The 22,816-nt window shown below is 39.1% G+C and overlaps 1 protein-coding gene across 3 annotated transcripts in view; it reads right to left on the bottom strand.

Moving 5' to 3' along the window:
* Nucleotides 1-2,825: 2,825 nt before the first annotated feature.
* The window catches only part of PAX3 (paired box 3), a 136,401-nt gene continuing 116,410 nt past the window's right edge, over nucleotides 2,826-22,816 (bottom strand). For all 3 annotated transcript variants that reach the window (XM_054983007.1, XM_054983008.1, XM_054983009.1), the window contains 3 exons: nucleotides 22,177-22,391; nucleotides 3,991-4,237; nucleotides 2,826-2,860 (listed from right to left, as the gene is read on the bottom strand). In XM_054983007.1, coding sequence (XP_054838982.1) covers nucleotides 2,826-2,860; nucleotides 3,991-4,237; nucleotides 22,177-22,391 — 497 coding nt within the window. The remainder of the gene's footprint in view (nucleotides 2,861-3,990; nucleotides 4,238-22,176; nucleotides 22,392-22,816) is intronic.

Genomic DNA, 22,816 nt, shown 5'->3' with positions numbered 1-22,816 from the left:
CACCCTATGGAATGCACAAGACCCTTAAAAGGCTAAGTGAAGAGGGGAAAATAGTAATTGTTATATAACAAAAATGAGATTAATTTAGATGACACACTAGATAAAGATTCAATGTAAGCCAAATTGTGTAATATTCGCTAGTGCTGAGAGGCAAGACTACAATCATAGTCTTGTCCCAGATCATCTTCCTCCGGTTGAATAATCCATGTCTTTGCTGAATAAATTCAGTTTTTCCAAAACAGACAGAGAAAACAGTGGATGTGGGCTTACCTCTATCCTTCTCATCCTCAACCAAAACAAAGTCTAAGAGCATATAAACGCACTAATTTATATTGATCCTTTTAACCTATAGACCACTTCCACCATTATTTTGGAGTGTGGGAGCTGCTGCAGCTCAGCTCATTCCCTCATTGCAAGGACTACATCTTGTTAGGGTTCCCCTCCATGCAGATGTTTCCCCAGTTTCTAAAAAGTACAGTAAAAGCATGAACTCTTCCCATGTTATCCTGGCATCATCTTCACAGTACAGTAATAGATCCAGAGCCGTGTTAGTCTGTAGTAGCAAAATAGTAAAGAGTCAGAAGTGTTGGATTGAATAGAGACTATGAATGGTTATCTCATTATCAAAAGTAACTGCCTTCAGGCATTCTATTCAGATTCTGCCATGGAGGGGAGGGGTCACACCCAGCCTGGTTTGTGCATTCCATCTCTTTCATGACTTCTTGTAACTTATTTACATTTACATGACCCTCACTCCTTGCACCCTCTCCCCCCTCCCCTCACCACCTATATATGGCCAGTTTCTTCATACCCTCCATGCATCTGACGAAGAGAGCTGGAGCGCTCAAAAGCTTATGCTACAATAAAGTTGGTTAGTCTTAAAGGCGCTATCAGACTCTTTACTATTTTACAGTACAGTAAGGATCTGTGCTGCCATAGTTTTTTCACAATCAGGGTAATGTCAGAAGAGGGACCTTGTCCTTCCCCTTCCTATTTTCCTTCTTTCTCATTATCATCTTCCAACACAGGGCCACCAAGAGACACCACAACACACATACACACAAAGAGTTGTGTTGCTTTCCTTTCTATCACCCAGACCCAACTCAACATCACTGAAAACAAATTGTATGGCATAAGTTGTTTCATGAGTCCCAAAGTAACTACAGCTTCTGTAATTTTATCCTCTAGCCCTCCCCCCTTTCAATTTCTCTGCTCTCACACAGGCAAAATATAGATTGTAAACTCCCTAAAATGCTAACATTTTTGTACAGCATCATGAACATTGATGGTGCCATAGAAAATAAATACTAATCACAATAATAATACTTAATGGAAGTCCATGTAAATTGTATCACTGCAGTTCCCATAATTTGACCATAAACAATGAGTGCTTGGCAAGTTTTCATAGCTGTTTATTCATTATAAATAGTAAATATTTACTGTACTTTTTATATGAGACTTTTTTTACAACACGTATGTTGTTGGTAGAGGCTGTAACACAAAGATAATATTCTTTTGTTCCATCACCCTTTAAGACCAATGTGTGAACTAATTTCTGTACTATAACCTAGTCTTACTAACTCACTACTTTCATTGACTTGAATACTAAAAGGAATGTATTGGTGCCCTACCTCACTCATGGTTCCAAGAATAAAGAAAAATAAATAACACTGCCCACCATCTTCCTGTCCTAACATTTCAAAACACAAATTTATTGACATTTGAAAATGTCACAACACAAAATGCATGTAAACCTTGGTTGCCATTGGAGATATATATATATATATAATTGGATGTCGTTGTATAATTTAAAATGACAGCTACAGAGACATAGCTGATATATGTCCTGCATTTCACTCATGTAAACATAAGAATTTCTAAATGTATTATTGCCCCAATGGTCTTCTGTCAAACGAATAAACTGGATATCTGTCATCTAACAAGAGACTGTGATGCATCAGAATCTTATAAGAGTGAATTATGTACTGTAAAAATAAAAGTACCTGGAAAAATATAATTTTGATTATATATATAATGCTTTGGATGTTACCAAAGCTTGGTGAGGTACGCCATATTGCACATTGTTAAGCAGTCATGGAAATCAAAAGTATTCTGTATTTTTGCTTGTTTCTTCCAGGAGGTAACATGGACTGGGATAACTTCACACACAAAAAAAACCTTGCAACCTTTTTCTTCATGTTACACAATATCTCATTTGCTGTAATGCAAGAAAAGGCCCTTGCATGTGACATTTACCAATAATATGATTACAAAGAACAAGAAGATAACCAATAACTTATTTCTGGAAGTCTTCAAACGTCTAGTCTAGCTTCCTACAGACCTTATCATTTTCTTTCAAGGTCAGTTTCCAGTGTGTAAAAACAATGTTCTCCTGCCCATGCTTTGCAAACTGAGCAGAGTTAAATGTTGGCATCGAATGTCAAAGGAGTTTTGAGTTTGCAGCATTCAGCTGCCATCTTTACGAACACTGTGTCCAAATTAATCCATGCTTCTTCAGCAACTTAAAAGTGGAATGCTTATGTCAGCCAGCAGTTTGAAATACCTTTCCCCTTTAATACAAATCAGTGCTGAACCGTGCTGCGTTTTTACGTTATTGCTGGCAGTTGTTGTCTTCTGAGCTGCTTTACCCAACATGTCCAAATGTCTATTGAAAGGATTGATTGGAGAAAAGAACATAACAGTCTCATTATCTATAGTGGGATCACTCCGTTCTGGGCCTCATTTTGGTGAGAAGATCACTCCATTCCAAATATTGGAGTGAGACCAGGAACAAGACTGGCTTTAACTTGAAGTGGACAGTTCATTTATGCAATATCTGGCTTCAGATAATGAAAGGCACCTGTTTAAAAAAAAAAAAGTAAAAGAAGCTTTTAAAGTCATGCTGTGACAACTTCGCAGTAAGGGGCAGCATCAACTACAGGTTGACATTGTCATATTTAATATTGATATATCAAAGGAAAGGGACTAATATTTTTATTCTTAGGACAAGTTTGACAAAACTCTATGTATCTGGGATTATATACTATAATGATTCTTGAGCTGACCTCATTAAGAACATGTGTTTCTAATAGTGGAATGCCAGTGGTTATTTCATTTTGGACAACCCCTATGTTTTACCTAATGGCAATCAGGTTTCATGTCTCAACAATTAATAACATCAAGATGTTGTTGACATCACTTTTGAAAATAATTATGCAGTAGAAATCTTGCTGGAACACTCTGCTATCTTAGCACCAAATGTAGTTCTACTATGAAAGGAAAAGAACTTGGGGTTTGATTTTTTACAAACACTTTTTCGCTTTCACCATTTTTGTTAGAAACATTATTATCCTCTTTCAGTCATTAAAGGTAATGTCTCATTGTTAAAGTACAAAAAGTATGTATTATTTCACCACTTTTGTGGTGGATTTAATGGTTTCAGTAGGTGAATTGTACTTCCTTATTTCAAGTAAGCCACTTTGGGATTCCTTCTAGACTCAAGGGGAGTAGAAAAACCCATATATAAGTATACCATACCATCAGCAATAGTAAACTGGGGGGGGCATGAACTGGGTATGACCTGCAGAGCGATTTTATTCATGTCTAGTAGTCCTAATACATTTTAATCAAGGTTGATTTTTAAAAATGTTGAACGTGGTTTCTCTTATAAGGGAAATATTTTTCTTTGTCAAAGTGAGAAATGTGTGAGAATCCACAAACTACCCATCATTATAATAGATGGCTGGAAGCAGTGCCTAAGGCAAGAAACTCTCACACACCCCAGTGTGGCCCACATTTTTGGATATGGATCCTGTTGGATCCCTGCCATCCTTTTTTCTTTGCCCAGGTACAGAGAATTCAGCACAATCCTCCATAGAGCCCCGCTGTAGCTGCATAATCCAACCTTGGATTCCATTCCTTGTCTGGGCTAGAGCATGATGCTAATGCATGATGACAAACACAAACATGTCCTAATACTCTAATACTCACTTTGTCCATACTGTCCATACTGATATCCTGGGACAGGGTCCATGCTATAACCGGTGGTGCTGTATGTTGGTGGGCAGTATGACTGGGATGTGGGCAGACTGTCTAAACTTTTCATATGGTCTAGTCTTTGACTGCAACTAGCTGATACTGTAGTGGTTGGTTCTAAGCCCCCAGTTAAAGGCGACAAGGCATAATCAGTTTGGGGCTGATGAGGTACACCACCATGGTTAGTCAAGAGGCCCATTACCTAAAATAAAGAAGGCAGAAAACAAGTTTAACAGACTTGAAAAATAATATTTTATACAATGCATAAGAGGAATTATGCCTAAATAGTTACTTATGGGTGCAATTTTAAAAACAAAATTAATATATATAGCATATAAGAGAGCTCTACGGGACAGCTCAGACTTTTAAAAAAATCGAGCTCATATTTTTGAAACATAACATTCCATATTTGGAAAAAAAGAGACTTACAGTCTTGTTCAAACTCACAAAATTAGACAAGACTGAACTAAATCTTCATAGTACTGCCCTGTAGTTTAAACTACTTAAATGGGGCAGAAACAATCTCTGACACATAGTGGGATGTATCCTACACCTCTGCAGGAGGTTTGAAGCCTTCCTCCGGCTTAAGGAGCCTTTCCTCAAGAGCCACTGTGGAGTAGGATACAATGTCAGAGTAGGACCTGGGACAGCCAGGTTCGAATCCCAGTCCGCCACTAAAGTTTGTTGTGTGATCTTCGGCCAGTTCCACACTGTTAGCCTAATCTTCCTCACAGAGTTGTGAGAATAAAATGGAGGAGACAAAAATGATGTGAGCTGCTTTGGGAGCCATTGAGGAGAAAGGCAGAAAGAAATGAAGTCATTAAACAAATGTGCAAACTGATGCCATGGTGAAAATGTACAGTTTGAAGAGATGTTGAATGAGAATGCATCAAAAAGAGGAAGCTGTCAATCCACCTATTTCTGGAAGAGCAAACTTTTGGAAGCTTTGAGTGATGATGTCAAAAAAAGAAGCATGAAATCTATACTACAACTTTCCTTACACTTGATTGGGAAATGATGACTTTATATTTACAAGGGAAACGAAAACCAGTTGTGAGATGAAACATAGCCAGAAGAACTAGCAAAGCCTTGTTAAAGTTCAAGGAGAGGGTTTTTGTTTTTGTCAACAGACTCTCAGACATTAAAGGGGGGGAAAGCCATTAATGATGACTGTAATTTTTTTTATACTTGAACCTTAAGATGAAAATATATTTTATTAAGGGCAATCTTTCCTTTCAGATGACCACTGCAGATTCTTAATCATCTGATCCCCAGTTCAAAAAGTAATCAAATATTGTTATGTAGCTATTTATAACCTCTGTTTTGCATATCTATTACAACTTCCAGTCTTGCAGATTTAACATATGTGATCCCAAATACATTGATTTCAATGCAATTCTCACTGATTTCAAATAATTTATTTCCAAAGTGTGTACAGAATTGCATCTTCACACATTTCATCCCCCCAGCTGATAGTTTAAATGGCTGAAAGAGCAGTTGCACAGCCAGGCTGCGTGCCCAGTGCGAGAGAGGTGGGGAGAGTCTCCCTGTCCCTCTCACACCCAGGATAATCTTCCCAATGTCCAATACCCACCAAATTTGCAGGGGATATAGTAGTCACTGTCCTCTGAAGACTCCCCAGTTTCAGAGAGATTGCACCCCAAGAAAGGTATGATCCATGGCTCTCCCCCTTTAGTCCTCACTGTCCTCTAAAGACCCCCCCCCAATTTCACAGAGATTGCACCCCAAGAAAGGCATGATCCATAGCTCTCCCCCTTTAGTCCTCACTGTCCTCTAAAGACCCCCCCCCCAGTTTCACAGAGATTGCACCCTGGGAAAGGCATGATCCATGGCTCTCCCCCCTTAGTCCTCACTGTCCTCTAAAGACCCCCCCCCCAGTTTCACAGAGATTGCACCCTGGGAAAGGCATGATCCATGGCTCTCCCCCCTTAGTCCTCACTGTCCTCTGAAGACGGGACTCTCTGCTGGAAGTACTTTGAAGGGTTAAAGCCAGAAGGAAAGCCAGAAGTAGTTTAGACAGAGTTCAGTCCCTCCCTCTGGTTGCCAAGGGGATTGATTGCAGCAGGTGCCAGACTGTCTGGCTTGCCCAAGGGCTGCCAAAGGCAGGAACAAGGCTTTTAATAACCGCCTGTTCGTTTAGGATGGGGCTTCATGAACAGCTTGCTCGCGAACAGCCGATTGGGCTGTTCGTGGGATTTTTCTGTTCGTAATGCTGTTCATGCCCATGTCTACTTGCCACCCACCCCCATCAGTCTTTATACATAGAGGGAGTATGCAATAAGACTGCTGCAATGTTTTTATGGAAATGTTAAGAAATAAAATACCCTTTCTGCCAGGCTGAAATCTTCCTCCCCATTCCCTAAAGGGTGGGTAATAGCACAGTGCTCAGTGAAAGACTTTATGCTCTGTGAAGTCCTCAGTTAAATCTCACTCTGCCACAAACACACTAGATGGCCTTAGGCAAGCAACTGTCTTAGCTTCAGTAACCCTTCTGCAACATTGGGAATAGTAATATTGGTCTATCTTACAAGGTTGTCAAAAAGATGACTACAATAATACATTTGAAAAACTTCAAACAGTGCTATATAAATGTTTATTATCATCATTATTAGCATTAGCATTAGCATTATTACTACTATATCCCTCCCCACCACCACCACCACCCAGCAGAGTACCTGGTGATCTCTTGCAATGTCACAGAGGATGTTGGAGTACAATTTGGGGGTTGTACGCAGTTGGAAAGTTGCTGCCCAACATACTCTGATATTGCAAGTACACCTGTAGAGCACACTGTCCTTACTAAACATATTCAAAGCAGCCATTTCTTTGTCTGTACATTCTGGCTGATCCATTAATAAACATATTATATCATCTAAGAACATTAATTCATAGGCAACACATCAGTACAAACATTGCTTTATAAAGTTTTGCCTTATAAATGCATAATGATTTATAAAGCTTTGCAAAGTAATGATTCTTTAAACACCCTAGAACACTCCTGCATCACTCTGGGAATTATGTTATACCTGATGAGATGCAGAAGCAACAGATCATACTGGAGGGGGCTTGATTCAGTAAAAACTTGCCCCAAATTTAGTGTTTGGTACTGATTTTTCAGCATGCTGAATATTCAGCATGCTCAAGATTTTCCAGTCCCATTCCCACACCTCCCCCACCACACACCATCCATGTGAGAGGTGGCTGGGGGCAGAAGCTGGGAGCTAGTAACCCTAACGTTATCATTGTGATCAGGAATATTTGAAGAAGCAGGGCTTCCAATCATGGGTGCAGCCCACATGCATACATTTGCATGTGCATACATGCTACATTCATGATCCAGAGATTACATGTATGCAGAGTCAGTGTTCTCATTCCTACTCCCCCTTTACACTCATTGAAACTATCACATGTAATGTTGGATGGGCTAGGAGAGACCAGTGTGGTACAATGGTCAGAGTGTAAGAATAGCATCTGGGATATCCAAGTTCAAAACCCCATTCTTCCATGGCAGCTCACTGGGTGCTCATGGGTCAATCCCACGCTCTCAGTCAAACCTACCTCACAGGGTTATTGCAAGGACAAAGTGGAGAAGGGAAGAATGTTGTAAACCATTTTGGGTCCCCACTGGGAGAAGTGGGACATAAATGAAATAAATAAATAAATAGGATGCAGGACTAAACGGACCTTTGGTGTAGTTGAGCACGGCTCATTTTATCCTTTTTGGCAAGGGTTTATAGATTTGTGCCTATTTCATAGATACTTATCAACCAAGACCCCACTTTCAGTATTGTTTGCACTAGAAACTATTGTCAGTCCTTCCTTTTATTATTTTGTAGTCTTATAGAACACTTTAAAGTGAACTATGGGCCATGAATGGTTTCTAAGCAATAGAATGTGTTCAGACTGTTGCAGATATATAAACCTGGTATTCTTTCATACAGCAGAATGCCATAAGCCCCAGAGCAATAGTAACTCCCATCTATACTGCCTCAGAGACACAGCTTCTAATGGTGCAGTCCTAAGCAAACTTGGGAGTCTTCTAAGTCCATTGATGTCAATCTGTTTTACAATGTTGTAACTCTGTTTAGGATTCACTGGAAGCCTCTTCTTGAACATTACGATAAGCTCACACAGGGAGTTTAGCCTTAGGAGACCGTGTTATATAGTTGCAAACCTTCCTGGCTACTGTCATCATTTTCCTTGAAATCCAAAACCTGAATACTAGGAAGTACAGTGGGGGCCTACTTCTGAGCAAACATGTTTAGGACTGGGGCATTTGTTTTCAAGACTGAGAAAAGAAGGAAAGAAAAAAAATAATTTTCATTTGTGGCCTCAGTTAACATTTACATTGAAAATGACAAAGCTGGGAGATATTTACTTTGGCATAACCTTCATGATTTGACTGAAGCCTAAAGTACAGATTATTTATCAGAAAACTAAAATGATTCAATGAACTACACAAACCTACAATTCCCAATCTTGTGAACAATGACTTGAGTCATTATTTGGAGGAAGGGTAGACTATTTGTCCTTGCTAACATTCTTTTGAAATAGCTGCTAGTTTAGCAACTAAAAGGAGATACTTGAGTGACTGATGCAAATAGAAAGCACCAACACAGAGGTAGTGCTAAGAGTCCATGGCATGTCCTTGCAGTACCCAGTTTGCCACATGAATCACCCATCTACTGCACCATTTCATTTTTGTTGGAAGTTATTGCTGCAGCTGAGTGCAGAAACAAACCCTCGCCCACACCCAAGCAGGCAGATCAGGCACAGATTGATGGATTTCCCAAATTAAATTTGAAGCATGAGTGATATTTCTGCATCTGTGCTTCTTACCACATTGCATCCAAAACCACTCCAAACCTCAATGTGGATTTCTCACTGGTGGTAGCAAAGCACAGTCACCCGCACCTTATCCTTAAGAACTGCACATTCCATTTTTTCTTTAGTTTTTGATCCAAAATGCAGCAGAAAGCTTGCTGATCTACCACAAATTAAGCAGTCACTCTACAGCCACAAATACCACCAAGTTGAATTAGTGGCAAGTAACCTTGTCATGCTTGCTTTGTGTGGCCCTAGAAAGTATAAACTCAGTCCTTGGTGTGAAGTTTCCTGAATCACCCAACGACCTTGGAGTGATTATTGGATGAGAATCTTACTTCATTATGGGTCACTGTGTAAAGTTCATAAAGTTATTGTTATGAAGTCCTTGGCATTCACCCCATTAGAAATCAGACATTTCACACTTCTATCCTGCTGCTCAAGGAGTTCAGGATGCTATCCATGGTTCTCCCCTCCACTTTATCTCCTAAGCAGCTGTCCAGTCCTTCCTAGGCTGAACTACCTGATGCTGCCCTCTCAATATGCTGCTCTGTCCTCAGGAGGCCTTTTGTGCTCTCCTGTGTATGGCAAGGCTATTCTCTCCACACACACACACACACCATGACAGCATATCATTTCCAGTTCAGTCAAGTCAACATCTGGCCAGGTCAATCAGGGATACAATGCCAATATATTCATTAATTTGTTTAAATCTCAAATTAACTCCAATGGATCTCAGATCAGATGCTACCCAATATATCAGGACAAACCTCCTATACCACTCATCTTTGAGGCTAGCTGGAAAAAATAATAAGTCAAATTGTCATCTTAAGAAACATTTTTAGTCTCTTGGATTCATGCTGCAATTGATTAGCATCTAGGTAATTTGATTTTGGGCCCTTTCTCTTTGAAAATTATAAAGGAAGTAGCCTGAAGGCAGAAACTCTCTTCTGGTATGTGTCATGACCTTATAGCACCAGTACAAGGAGTTACAGGAAGGGTATGGCTGGCTTCCACATAATTGCTTTGTTAGAAAAGCTAGTGAAGGACTTATCCTGAGATACTCTGAACACTGAGCATTTCCCAAGACTTTCAGAGGGAATAAATGGCATGAAATAGAAAACTGACATAACTTGGACTTAACTCTTTCTGATGTCAGTTCAACTGAACTGCAGTGGCTAGCTAGATAATAGTTATTTTGCATGATATTTCAGTAGCATATGATAGTTGAGAGCTGATGTACTGTAGTGAATAGCATACCAGACTAGAAACAGAGAGTCCCTGATTCAAATTTCTGCTCACCATGAAATTCACTAGGTGACCTTGGGCCAATCATACATTCTCAGCCCAACTTACCTCACAAGGTCATTAAGAGGATAAAATGGAGACAGGGAGAAGTCTGAGTTCCGTTCATTTCTAAAATGACTACACAACACAGAATTGTTGCTTTCCTGTATTCTTTTTCAGAAAATGGTCCTATTTACATCTCCCATTTCATTAACACACAACTTTAACATAATGGTTTGCTAAGGAAAATATTTTATAAGTTTTTGGTGTTGCTGTTTTACTGTGGCATTTATTATATGCATTGAGAGCTGTTTTATTTTCATATTTTATTATTGTCAGTTTTAATTGGCACCACACTCTGAGCTTCTAAATATGGATGAAAAAATGGATATAAGTGTGAAGAGCACAAACATATGCCTATCTTTTTAGCTGTTTGAAAATGGATTTAGGTCTGTTAAATGGTTTTTGAAAGCCTGCAAGAAAAGGCTCAGAGGTTCAGTCCACTTTCAGTCTTACATGCCCTGTGGGTTTAATTCAGCTCTCTCTAGCCCACAGAAATCAAGACATAAATTTCAGTTCAATTAAGTGTACAGCTGAACTTAGTTCTACTCCCTTTAGGGTAGAATTTAAAATCCACTGATGACAGAGATCAAGCCACGTGCCACATGTTGTATGTCATTAAAGCATACCAGGAAAATCAAGATTTTTCATGTGGCATATATCTTCAAGATTTTCTTCACATCAGATGTCCTCTGACTATAGTTTTGAGTTTATACAACTAATGATATCTTGCACAATTTTGTGTGAATTTTTTTAACTTGTTTGCTTCAAAAGTACTTTGGGCTTTTATCCCCCACAGTGTGGCTTTTCAAGGGACTATGATGGATGTAACACATGAAACACAGTCAATGCAAGCACATCATGGAAAGACACAAAACATGTGACTCAAAAGCCATCCCTTGGTATTGGTTTTGAACAATGTTCTTAAAAGCCCAAGCAAAATGACACACTTAGGTGGGAGACAAAGAACTAGGAAAGGTATTAAGCAGGAGAACTTTCCCCTCAGATTCCAGTTCTGCAAGTTACCATTGTCAATTTATTTATCAAATACATTTCAGTTTTTTCTCTAATAGTGTTGGTCCTACTTTTTATCTAGAGTGTGGGTATCCAGATTTAGAATGCTTGCCTTACAAACAAATGTATTATTACATTTAAAATATATCTTGGTAATGGGCTTGCACTCCTCTCCCCCTACAGATTCTTGAATCCTGGTAAAACATACTTATTCTTCCCTTTCCACACTTGGCCTAGGGGAGAAATCCTAGAATACACAGAAATGATTTTATGTTGTAATATCCAGTAATAACAAAGAATCTCTGCTGGTGTGAACAATGGATATGTCCCCAGAACAGCTTAAGATCTGACCTTTGATGTTTAAGTAGAGGCGGGTGATGAAAGTTTTAGATATGTAAAGGGAACATCTGGCTTTTTATCATTATAGGAGGCCTCTTTATTATCAACAGTGCAAATCCATTCCATTTTATTAAAAATTATTTCATTTAAATGAAATGTGATGCCACTTAACACAGTTGGTATTTTAGCAGCTCCAGCCCTACCGTTAGCATCATAAAATCCTCATATGTTTTAATTCATTTACGCATGCCTGCATTTAATATGCTGTGTGACCATGTCTGCAATTAATATGATTTATGAGAGACAAACATGTGCTATATTTGGGGGGCTACAGTGATACATTTTTTCCTCCATTCCCTGATTGAAAGATTTAATGAAACAGCACAAAGAAAATTGTTGGCTGTTAACGTATTAAGTTGAACTGACAGGCTCATGAGTAAACTTTGGTGGAGTTAATGATATCCTCTTATCTGACCCTGACACATTTGCGGCATGTAATTTACAGAAGCTCTGTCCAGGGAATCTTGACAAATGCTCCTAACGATGTCAGGGCAGTGTTCCATTCTAATGTAAAACAGATGTGGGTCAGATACCCTCATTCATCACTACACTGAACATTTCAAACTGCTGCTAAGATGGATGGCATTACCTGCTGTTAACTCCTTTTTACCAGAAAAAAACCATCTTCTCTAACGTCCCACCCATCACCACCAAAAAAACACCCTACACCCAAAAGACCACATCCTTTGCTTGCCATTCATCTCAGTTGATTCTCATGGGACTGCAACTTACCTCAAGGATTTACAGCTTTAAAAGCGACTGCTTCACCTCAGCCATGAACTTACTTAGGTAGTAGTAGGCAAACTACTGTCTCAGCATATGGGCATACTAAAGCTGAACTTTTGATGAGATAATATGCACAACACATTCTGAAAACTCCAAAAGTGTCATATAATTAATATGATCACTATTATTATTCCTCCTACTTTAACACGCTCTGTGTGGGGCTGCCCTTGAAGCCCGCTCACAATTTTCAGGTGGTGAAGAATGGAGTTGCTAGAGACCTGGATGAGACTTGACACTGTAATCATATAAGACACCTGCACTAGATCCTAGTCTGTTTCTAGATCCAATTCAAGGTCCTATTTTTAACTGTAAAGCCGTAAACAGCCTGAGTCCACCTGTATCAGCAAACCTGAGCCTTGAGATTAATGCATGGGACCTTCCTACAGAAACCTGCTGCAGAATGCAAGCTATGGATAATATCTAATACAAATAGAAATAATAGCTACACTCCTATTAATACCATTGCTGTTATTATTAGATATTAAATACAGATTTTTTTACAGTATCTGTTAGGAATCTTTTCAAATATTTACCACCACTAAATTAGAAAGCAAATTTCAACATAAAGGTAACCTGAGTAATAGCCCCAAAAAATCATCTCCCTGGTATAATCTAAGTACAATCCTCTCTCATTCTAGTCTTTTTCAAGCAGCCTAGAACATAATTGTCAGTTATGCTCAGGGAAACAGAAAATGCTATATGTCAATTTTGCTAATCCCACTAAAATCAATGAAGTGTTTGGATTTTGATTTAGTAGTATTTATTCATTGAAACATTTATAAGCCCACCTTTCTGTGGGATGACTGAAGTTGTATAACAACAATGAAAATGGCCCAAAGAACCTAACTCCAAAAATGATTAGCGTTAAAACAATAATCAGAAAAACTTTTTAAAAATATATCAACAGATTGCTGTCTTTCAAGGCATCCTCAAAACAATAATTTTTAGGAGCCGGGTGTCTACTGAGAATTATACAGCCTAATTTGAGCTAGAATTTGATAATTTGTGTATTCTGTTTTCATACATTCATGCACCAGACAGTCTAGGGCAGCCATCCATATTTTCTAAATCCCAAACACTAACCTTGGCAGTGCAAATTCTTTGGAACCTTTTATTTGCCTCTCTGTGGCAAATATTCTCTTTGACAGATTTCTGAATCCTCAGAACTCTCAGCATTCAATAAAATGAATCTTCCAAATGGGCAACTTCTAAAGATGTCAATGTTAAAATTTCAAAACCGATAAAGCAATTCTAATGACACTTTGCAAGAGTGAGAATTCCCCCCTTCTGCCTGAAAAGATACTAAAGACGTACATTTTAAATAAATAGGGTCTCCCCCCGCCCCTCAGCTATATAGCATTTTATGTACTTGCATTGCTGTAGTACTATCCCTGTTGGGTAAATGTAGTGGTTATGAAAGCTGTGTTAAAGAGCTGGGGAGATGGGTTAGCAGCAGGGGTGTTTATGAGGTGGAGGGCTCCACTGAGTATCAGTGCAGGTGGAGGGCCTTTAACGGGGGACATCAGGCAGTGCCAAGGAAGACACCAGGACAGCTGCTGCACTGCTATGCAGGCAGACACATAGCTACTGCAAGGATAGCAGGACCCAGCACTTGCTAGCGATGCCATCAGCTGCACTCACACCAGATACTGTCTTTCAATATTTATGTGCTTGCATGGTGCAGCTTCAACAGCCCTGGTATCTATGATGCCACCTCCTGATCCCCTCCAGTAAAAATACTAAAGCTCTTTGCCCCTTATGAGAACTGGCAGAACCCAGGGGTTAGAGGCAGATGGCATAGAGTTGCACATTTTTCTCTTCTGCTGTTCAAGAAATAACAAGAAAAAACTTCCCTCTGATCACAATCAAATCTGTAGCACAGCTAAAAAGTTTTGCTCTGGAAAAACAGACATAGTTACTGTTCTACATTTTAAGGAGGTAAAAACATGAACGTGGGAATATGAAATTGACATGCAAAGCCAGAAGTAGGACCATAAATAGATAGATGTTCTTCCCTGTAACATTCACATTTGACAGGTGTTTGTCAAAAAGCAACCACTATGTGATATGTAGGAAAACAGCAATAAATATGTCTTTAGACAGAACAACAGGTATATTAGACACAAAGCAGGCAATTTACATACATTACACACTAATAATCTCAATTTTGATATTGTAGCCTTTAAAAACATCATTTAATTAGATTACAGACTGAGTCAGAGAGAATTTTTAAAAATATGTATATACAAATATAGACAATGCTTGACATTAGATCTTTACACCATTAATCACTTCCTTGTTCCTGTAAAAATCAACCCATTGCAACAGAGGAACTCTCACCACCATCAGTAGTAATGAGCAAAGCAGACAGTAGAGATACTCAATCAACCTGATGAGAAATGCAGGCCCACTCTGAGCTGGAAAGGGGCTAAGAGCAGAGGACATTTCAGGCATTTGTGTTTTAAGAAATGGACCTGCTATTTCAACCGTTCGGTTTTGAAGTGCATATTGTGGAGAACTGCACTTATCGTTAATATTCGTATCTTTAAAAAAGTATGTAAGGCCTTTGATATGTAATATGTAATCTACCTTGAGTCTCAGCGAGAAAGGCAGAGTATAACTAAAGTAAATAAAATTAGTACAATAAAATAAAAGAGATGTGGTGCAGTCTATGGCCCTGATAATCCCAAAGATGTACATGGACAATAGTGAGGTTTTTAACATCCTCTAGATGAGCATATCTAGAATGAAGAGCAGATTTGACAGCATCAATTACCTGTTTGAGAGAGATGGGCTGATGTCTGATTCAGTCCCCTGCCCCAACCCCCTCAAATCAAATCTGAGAGCATCAATGGGCTATTTGGCTCTTTCTGAAAAGTTCCTGTAGCACAAATGCATAAAAGCCCCTAACAGGCTCTGTGGACTGCTCTTTGAAGCAAATGCCAAAGAATTCCCAGTCCAATTTCAGGTCCCCAAAAGATGGGAGAAAGGGTGAAAAACTCATCCTCCTTCTATAATCTCTTCACGTAAACCAGGAGTTATAGAGTTTTCTCCTCTTCCACAAAACCACCATCTCCTTTTATTCCAGAAGCTACTGCCATTAGAAGAGAAAGCACCAGCCACTCTGCCTCTGGCACCTTTCAAAGCATTGCAGATTTTCCTGAGATAAATTACACCTAGAAGTCCTGCTTCCATATTCTCTCAGGCCCCATACACAAGAGCTCCATCTCTACTATGAATACCCTGCCTACCACTGCAGTCCTGCTCCAATTGTCTACAACTGCATCCAATCTTTCCAGCTTTATCTTATTTTCATTAATCTCCCCATTATGGTTTCCAATCCATTGTTGAGAACAGTAATCACAGCCTAAAATGGTAAATGCAGAAAGCCAGTGCTAGACACAGAGAGATCTATAATATAGTATCCCTTTGTGCATGTAGTTAGGAGATACGCATATGGAAACCAGCATAGCACACATGGCTGGCTTGCAGTGGAACATCCTTGTTTCTCTGGTCCTTTCCTATATTTCCAACTATGGTACAGAGCAAAACAAAAAAGAGTGTTGGCAGAAAACACCAAGCTAAGGGATGAACTAAACATTTAATACATTGCTGAATTGAGAAGGGTAGCCATGTTAATCTGTCTGTAACACTAAAAATGATCATGAGTCCAGTAGCCCCTAGAAGACTAACAAAATTTGTGATAGGGTATGAGCTTTAGTGAGTCACAGCTAAGGTATCTGAAGAAGTGAGCTGCAACTCGTGAAAGCTCATACTCTACTACAAATGTTATTACTCTTCTAGGTGCTACCAGACTTTCTCTTTTCTATTGCTGAATTGCAATATGTGCAATTTGGAAATATTCTGAATCACTGAATAATGTTATGTTCAAAATAGTTATAAATAATTCTGAATCTAAGTTGTATAGTTCTGGGTAGTCATAATAATTTCTAATATTCTAACTGTTAATATTCAGAGTCCCATTGACTCAGTCTAGGCTGCTTGCAAGAGGAGGAAAGTGAACCTTATTCCTCACACAGCTTGGCTTGTCTCCTTGAACAAGACAGCCTGGCACCAAGGGTGGTGGAGGCAGATATCCCTTGATAGGGGTTGCCATGGTTTTACCAAGGGAGAAGGGAATGAGGAAGACAGCAAAATCTGTGAGTGATATCTGTTTACACTTCCGAAATCCTGAAAGAGCCACAGACACCAGAAAGCACTTTTTCATTGATCCTTTGAACTGAAAGATTGCGGAGCACAGCTGCTCATCGTATTCTCCTACAATCCCCTGACCATTTGTTTTGCATGCTGAAACAGTTTCTGTGTAACTTTCTATATTTCATTCCTTCTCTACCCCTTCAGGATATTAGGAATAAAATAGATTAACTAGATTGTAGATTAATCGAGAAATTTTATATTAAGTTGGGCTCTTTGGGGGGTATATCAGGTAGAAGGTTTGCTAGATATAGGTTGATAGATAGGTAATGGTAGACAGAGATGGATTAGAGTTAGATTTTGTCTTTGTATGGATGTATGTGATTTTCATTCGGGATGTGTTCTATTTTAGAAGAATCAGATACTGGGTTTTTTTGGAGAGGGTCTGAAAGCAGTACGAAATGTGGGCATGGTAGAGGAAGTTGGCAGCTGGGTGACCTTGACTCAGTCACAGCTGTCTTGGAGCTCTCTCAGCCCCACCCACCTCACAAGGTGATTGTAGCAAGGATAATAATAAACACACTTTTAAACTGCTCTAAATGGGTATTAAGTTGTCCTAAAGGGTGGTATATAAATCAAATGTTGTTGTGGTTGTTTTTATTAACGCTGCAAGATCATCAGTCTGATGCCTCCTTTGCCTTCTTCTAACTGCTGCTCCAGGACTGTGTTCACTCAGTCAACTGTGCTGTAGCCGATGCTGTTGAGGTAGTACTCACCCACCCACCACAATCTATTTGTCTGCCAGTACTTCCTCGGGTATTTGTCTACTCCCCAGCACCAGCTGTCCTCTGCTGTACTGTGCCATGCTGCCCTAATGGTATTTGCAGTATTCAGGGTTCAGATCCAGATTGCAGCCACTGCTGCAATAATGTTGCTGTGTGCACTTGCCACATCGCCTTAACTCTTTGAGATTGGCATGGGCACTGGGAATGGGTCAAAGGGCCAAGGGAAGTGATTTGCTTTTTTGTGTGTGATTTAAAAGGGGGAAGTGGCCATTTCTATTGACTTTAATGGAATTCCAGATATTCAGAAATGGAAGATTTTCTAAATGTCAAATTACAAATCTGAAGAGTCCTAATTCCAAATTCCACATCCATATTCAAATCTCAGGTTTTGGTGCAAGTGCACATCCCTGTTACTGGATTTTTCAAGGTCTGCTTGTCCTTCCTTCCTTCCTTCCAATCAGGTTGGAGCAGCAGTAAGGAGGAACAGATTTTTAACCCTAACCTCCTGCACAGTTTTCCATGCTTGAGCAAACACATAAATGAGCAAACACATAAACATCAGCAGTTCTTCAAATAAAATGTATGTGGGAAGCTCTTTTCAAAGGATGCTAATAAACAAACAAAATTAGAAAAAATACTATGCAACTTCGAAAGTATGAGCTATATCCTCACTTGATAAGAATTAAAGTCAGATGATTTAGCTGATTCATAAAGTTGAAAAGCATTCTTATGGATCTTAAAGCCAGACATTTGCCTTTCCTATTGCATAATATGCAGATGAATTTACTATACATTCAGTAATATGGCTTTTGTCATGCAATTTATACTCCTTTGGTGCTTGCCAGAGGGAGATAATGAATTGCAAAGAGCACACACAAATGTTCCATGGAAGGGAAAAATCACAAAATTGCCAGTCCAAGCTTTTTCATTTAATATCAGTTTTTTCTTGCAGTGTTTTAGAAAGCTGAATTTGTCCCTGTGTCACAAATATGGTATTTTTATTCCTTGATAAACTTCCATGCACAAGATCCCTGAACAGATGCATACATTTACACTTTGCCAAGATCCAGTCTCATCCCCAACATTTACACAACAGACCAGCTCCAAAGGAACATGAAAACACACATGATGCATCAAAAATGACAGGTCAGTGCATGTTTGATGGAGTCCAGTGGTGGGAAAGTATAGCTCTGATATATCATGTCATCTGGACAATTCTTATATATTGCAAGTATGTGTATAGAAAAGAATGAGAGATTATTTTAGCCCCCTTTTGCTTCGGCCAGGCCAGGTTCTTTTCATCTTGGTGCATTACAATCTAGTTATGAAGATATGAACTTCAGAATATCCAAAGAACAATTAAGCAAATAAAGTAGACCAGCTTTTAAGTTAAATTTAAACAAGGTACAGGCAAAAGAAATCTTCTTTACCTCTTTACTCATTTAAATCTGGAAGATTTAAGAACCCGTGGACTCTAGGCAGCCCTAATGCCAGTTACTTCTAAACATGATATAAAGGATAAACTCAGTGAATCATACATTTCTAGAGCATGAATTCACCAAAGTTAAATATTTGTGTCATATTAATTTCAATGGGAACATTAAGCAAAAACATAAATTTCTACCACGGGGGGGGGGGGAGAAGATATAAAAATGCAGAACTTTGCCTGATTCATTCTTCAACTGTTTAATTCCGTTTGAATTTAAATACAATTGTATCAGATTTCCAGATGGCTTGTATTCATATTCATGTAACTATTGAATTCAAAAGTTCCAGTATGAAATGTAGATGTATGAAACTAAACTGAAATGTAGATGCTTTCAAAATCTTAGAGGTTCGGAATTACTGACAAAGCTAGTCATTGTTTCATGGAAACTTTAAATTCAAAGCACTGAATGACAACACAGGAACTACATGCTGGAATTTTAACAGTCTTCAGTAAAACCAAAATGCACCCAATTCAAATACTATTTTGTGTGTCTACGTTAATAACAACAACAACAACTGTGCTTATATACCACTCTTCTAGACAGATTAGTGCCCCACCCAGAGTGGTGAACAAGTTAGTGTTATTATTATCCCCACAATACAACTGGGGAGCTGGGGCTGAGAGGTATGGGATTACCCAAGGCCACCTACTGAGCTCATGGCAATAGTGGGATTCAAACCAGTACAGTGCTGATTTGCAGCCGAACCATTTAACCGCTGTGCTACTGCAGCTTTCCTCTGGTGAACTGAACAGTAATGCACACTTAAGGAACTATTCTTATATATGGATCCTTGCATTAGATATACATTCCAAAAGAGCCAAAATACTTTTGCTTAAAAAAAAAAAGAGGTGGTATTTGTTTCAACAACATTAAAGAAAACAACAACACCAAACTTTCTTTGCATATAAGGAATTTTAGCAACTGCATATTGAATATATCCATTCACAGATCCTGGAAAATTGTTCTGAGGCTCAACCCTGAAGACTGGCATCCCTGATCTATACCAATGAATCTTTACATTTCAAGTCTCAGATTTTTTTAAAAAGTCTTTATGAGCAACAAGCCACAGCCTGCTCTATGTTTATGAGTCCTAGGTTTTCAGCTTGGTGATGCCCAGGGCTTTTTTTTGGCTGGAATGCGGTGAAATGGAGTTCCGGCACCTCTTAAAAATGGTCACATGGCCGGTGGCCCTGCCCCCTGATCTCCAGACACAGAGGAGTTTAGATTGCCCTCCGCACCATGCATCATGGAGGGCAATCTAAACTCCCCTCTGTCTGGAGATCAGGGGGCGGAGTCATTGGCCATGTGAACATTTTCACCAAGGGCGATTTAAACTTTTAAAAACTCTCCCCCCCCCTTGTTCCAGCTGACCCAAAGTGACGTCATTGTGCGGTCCTGAGTTCCACCACCTCTTTTTCAGAAAAGAAGGCCTCGTGATGCCAATAGGTGACTGGTCTAATGAAAGATGGACTTAACCAATTACAGCTGCCCCAAATTAGACTCAATGAAACCATGCACTTCCATGCAGAAGCTACCAAGTGCACTTCCTAACATTTCTACTTAATGAATCTTGGGTAGCAGGTGTTGGGAAAGGCCCTTCTCTTCTTGAGAACAAGAAGAGATGCCCAGCACAACAAACAATCAGCTAGATGGACCAATGGTCTGCCTTGGTATTAGGCAGCTTCGTATTCCACAAAGCCATCTTTAATCCAAATGTCACTGAACTTCTCTACCATTGCCCTTACTTTTCTTTTCACAGTGGAATGATTTTGTTTCTTTTTGAAGGAGCATCTCTATAGACAACAATGCATTTGTTTAGTTTTGATGGATTAATTCTGATCCCCCAAAGTGTTTAAATTGCAGGAGCATTGCACACTGTGACTCTGACTGCAAAATAAAATGTCAAGCCTTTTGTTGGAAACTGTATTTTTTTTAAAAAAAGATGCCTCGAAATCAATATTAATTAGTCTTACTGGAAATGTACTGGTCTTTTTTTCTTACTAAGGTCTAAAGCCATAAAGTTTTGCATCCTACTATGTGCTATAGGAATCTCAGAAACGGGAATTACATTTACTGTTACAAAAAAAAGGTTTATGAACTCTTGCCTTTAGGCAAAAATGTTTATTTCATTGCCTTTGCTATTCATTCTTTTCAACTCTGGTGCCTTTGAACTTTTCAGCTGTATAGAGTTATCACTGCAGTGCAGAAATCAGGAAGTGTACTCCCAAGATGTAAACCACAAGTGGAAGCCAATGAAGGAGGAAAAGATATAGGAGTCGTTATTTTGGCCACCCTTTGTGCTATTAAAATCTCATTTTCTGCCTATTAGAATGCCCTCTCGCTGCTTAGGCAGTGGTGATAGTCAGTGATTAGTGTGTAATTGAGTATAATTGTCTTTTCACTTTTCATTTGTGTCATTCTGAGCTTCCTTCTGTTTTTTTTTAATATACAAACCACACAGAGAAAGAAAGAGCATAGACAAGATAAAGCCATTAAAACTCTCACTCTTGGCCCTGAAGAGATCCCTGATTGTAATTATAGATTGCTTTCCCCCCACCATGATGACATTTACTCAAGATTCAGTGGACAGCTCTCATAAACACCTGTGCCTAAATCCACACTAATAAAAGCTCCTACTGCATATTTTTGCAGTCTCTAATAATGTCGAGCCCAAGGCAGATGCCAGGAGTAGAAAATTTATCCAACCTTTTTGACACTCAATTATCAAGGCAATTTATTAACACAGGCATCCAAGAAAAACTCATGCAAATTAGGAAAACAATTATGGCCTTCCAGTAGTTATAGGCTTCCTGTGAGCAGTAATGTTCTTAATTTGTGTGTTTATAACTCGATTATAGCTTAACCTGATGTGCATTGCTCATCAGCTGGACCAAAAGTAACTTGTCTTCTACTTGTAGAGCTGTTACACTGCTTTAAAACTCCTCATATTCTTTGAGCTGACAAAGAATCAAGACAAAAATCAGTGGCTCTGGAGGTGTTTATAAAGCCAGGGATAGATCTATATTTCTTTCCTTCTTTAGCAAAGCAGCACATCACAATGCTTTACAACTGAATGTAAGCAGAAAGACTTCATGATTGCATTATAAAACATTGCCTAAAACTAAATATAAGCTATGACTTTTGATTCAGTCAGTAGGAAAAGGGAGGGAGGGGAGGAAACTAGCAAACTGAAATCATGTGGTTTATATAAAGAATACTTTATGGTTTAAATTTGGCAAATCATTGTACTATGGCCTTGGGGAATAGACAATTTAGTTTGGGTATACAGCAAATCCTGTGTCTGAAAAAGCAGGACTGACCTGAGGTGAAAGGCCATTGCCAATGGCAGGGTTCATTGGATTTGAGGGCCCGGATGGAGGCACAAAGCTGTCTGTATAGCTGGAAAAGCCATGCCTTGTGCTCGGGAGGCAGTATGCAGAACTGCTCTCAGGGTTCGAAGGGAGGCTGCTTTGGTGTACGGTGCTTGGCGGAAGAGGCTGAGGTCTGTGAACTGTACTGCTTGGGTCTGACACAGCTGCAATGAAAAGTGACACATTGACAGATTTTTGAAAATTGCTGTGCAAAATTCAAACACTGAAAATGATTAATCAAGTAAGCAATTATCAGATCACAAATTAATATTTAGTACTATGCAATAGTTATGAAACCTAAGAATGCCCTGCAGGTGTCTAACATACAAGAAAAAGAATCTTAACACACTAAATGCTGAGATTAGAAAAGAGCGTAAAATATGCACCAATTCAGGGGTCTCCCAAAGTAATGTAAAATTTTCCCTTTCCAGGTTGTTGTCTCCAGCCACAATGAAACACGATATGTATTTAATCAAGTTGTGATTCATAGGATGCTGCACTATACTCTAGCTTGACTGTAAGCAAATTTAAGACATTAGCCCCACTAAAATTAATGGAGCTTAACCCTGAGTAAACATAATTATGACTG

This window comes from Eublepharis macularius, chromosome 6 (assembly GCF_028583425.1).
Source record: "Eublepharis macularius isolate TG4126 chromosome 6, MPM_Emac_v1.0, whole genome shotgun sequence".
Lineage (NCBI taxonomy): Eukaryota > Metazoa > Chordata > Lepidosauria > Squamata > Eublepharidae > Eublepharis > Eublepharis macularius.
The sequence above is the reverse complement of the archived record's forward strand: the minus strand, read 5'-3'. Positions and strand labels throughout refer to the sequence as shown.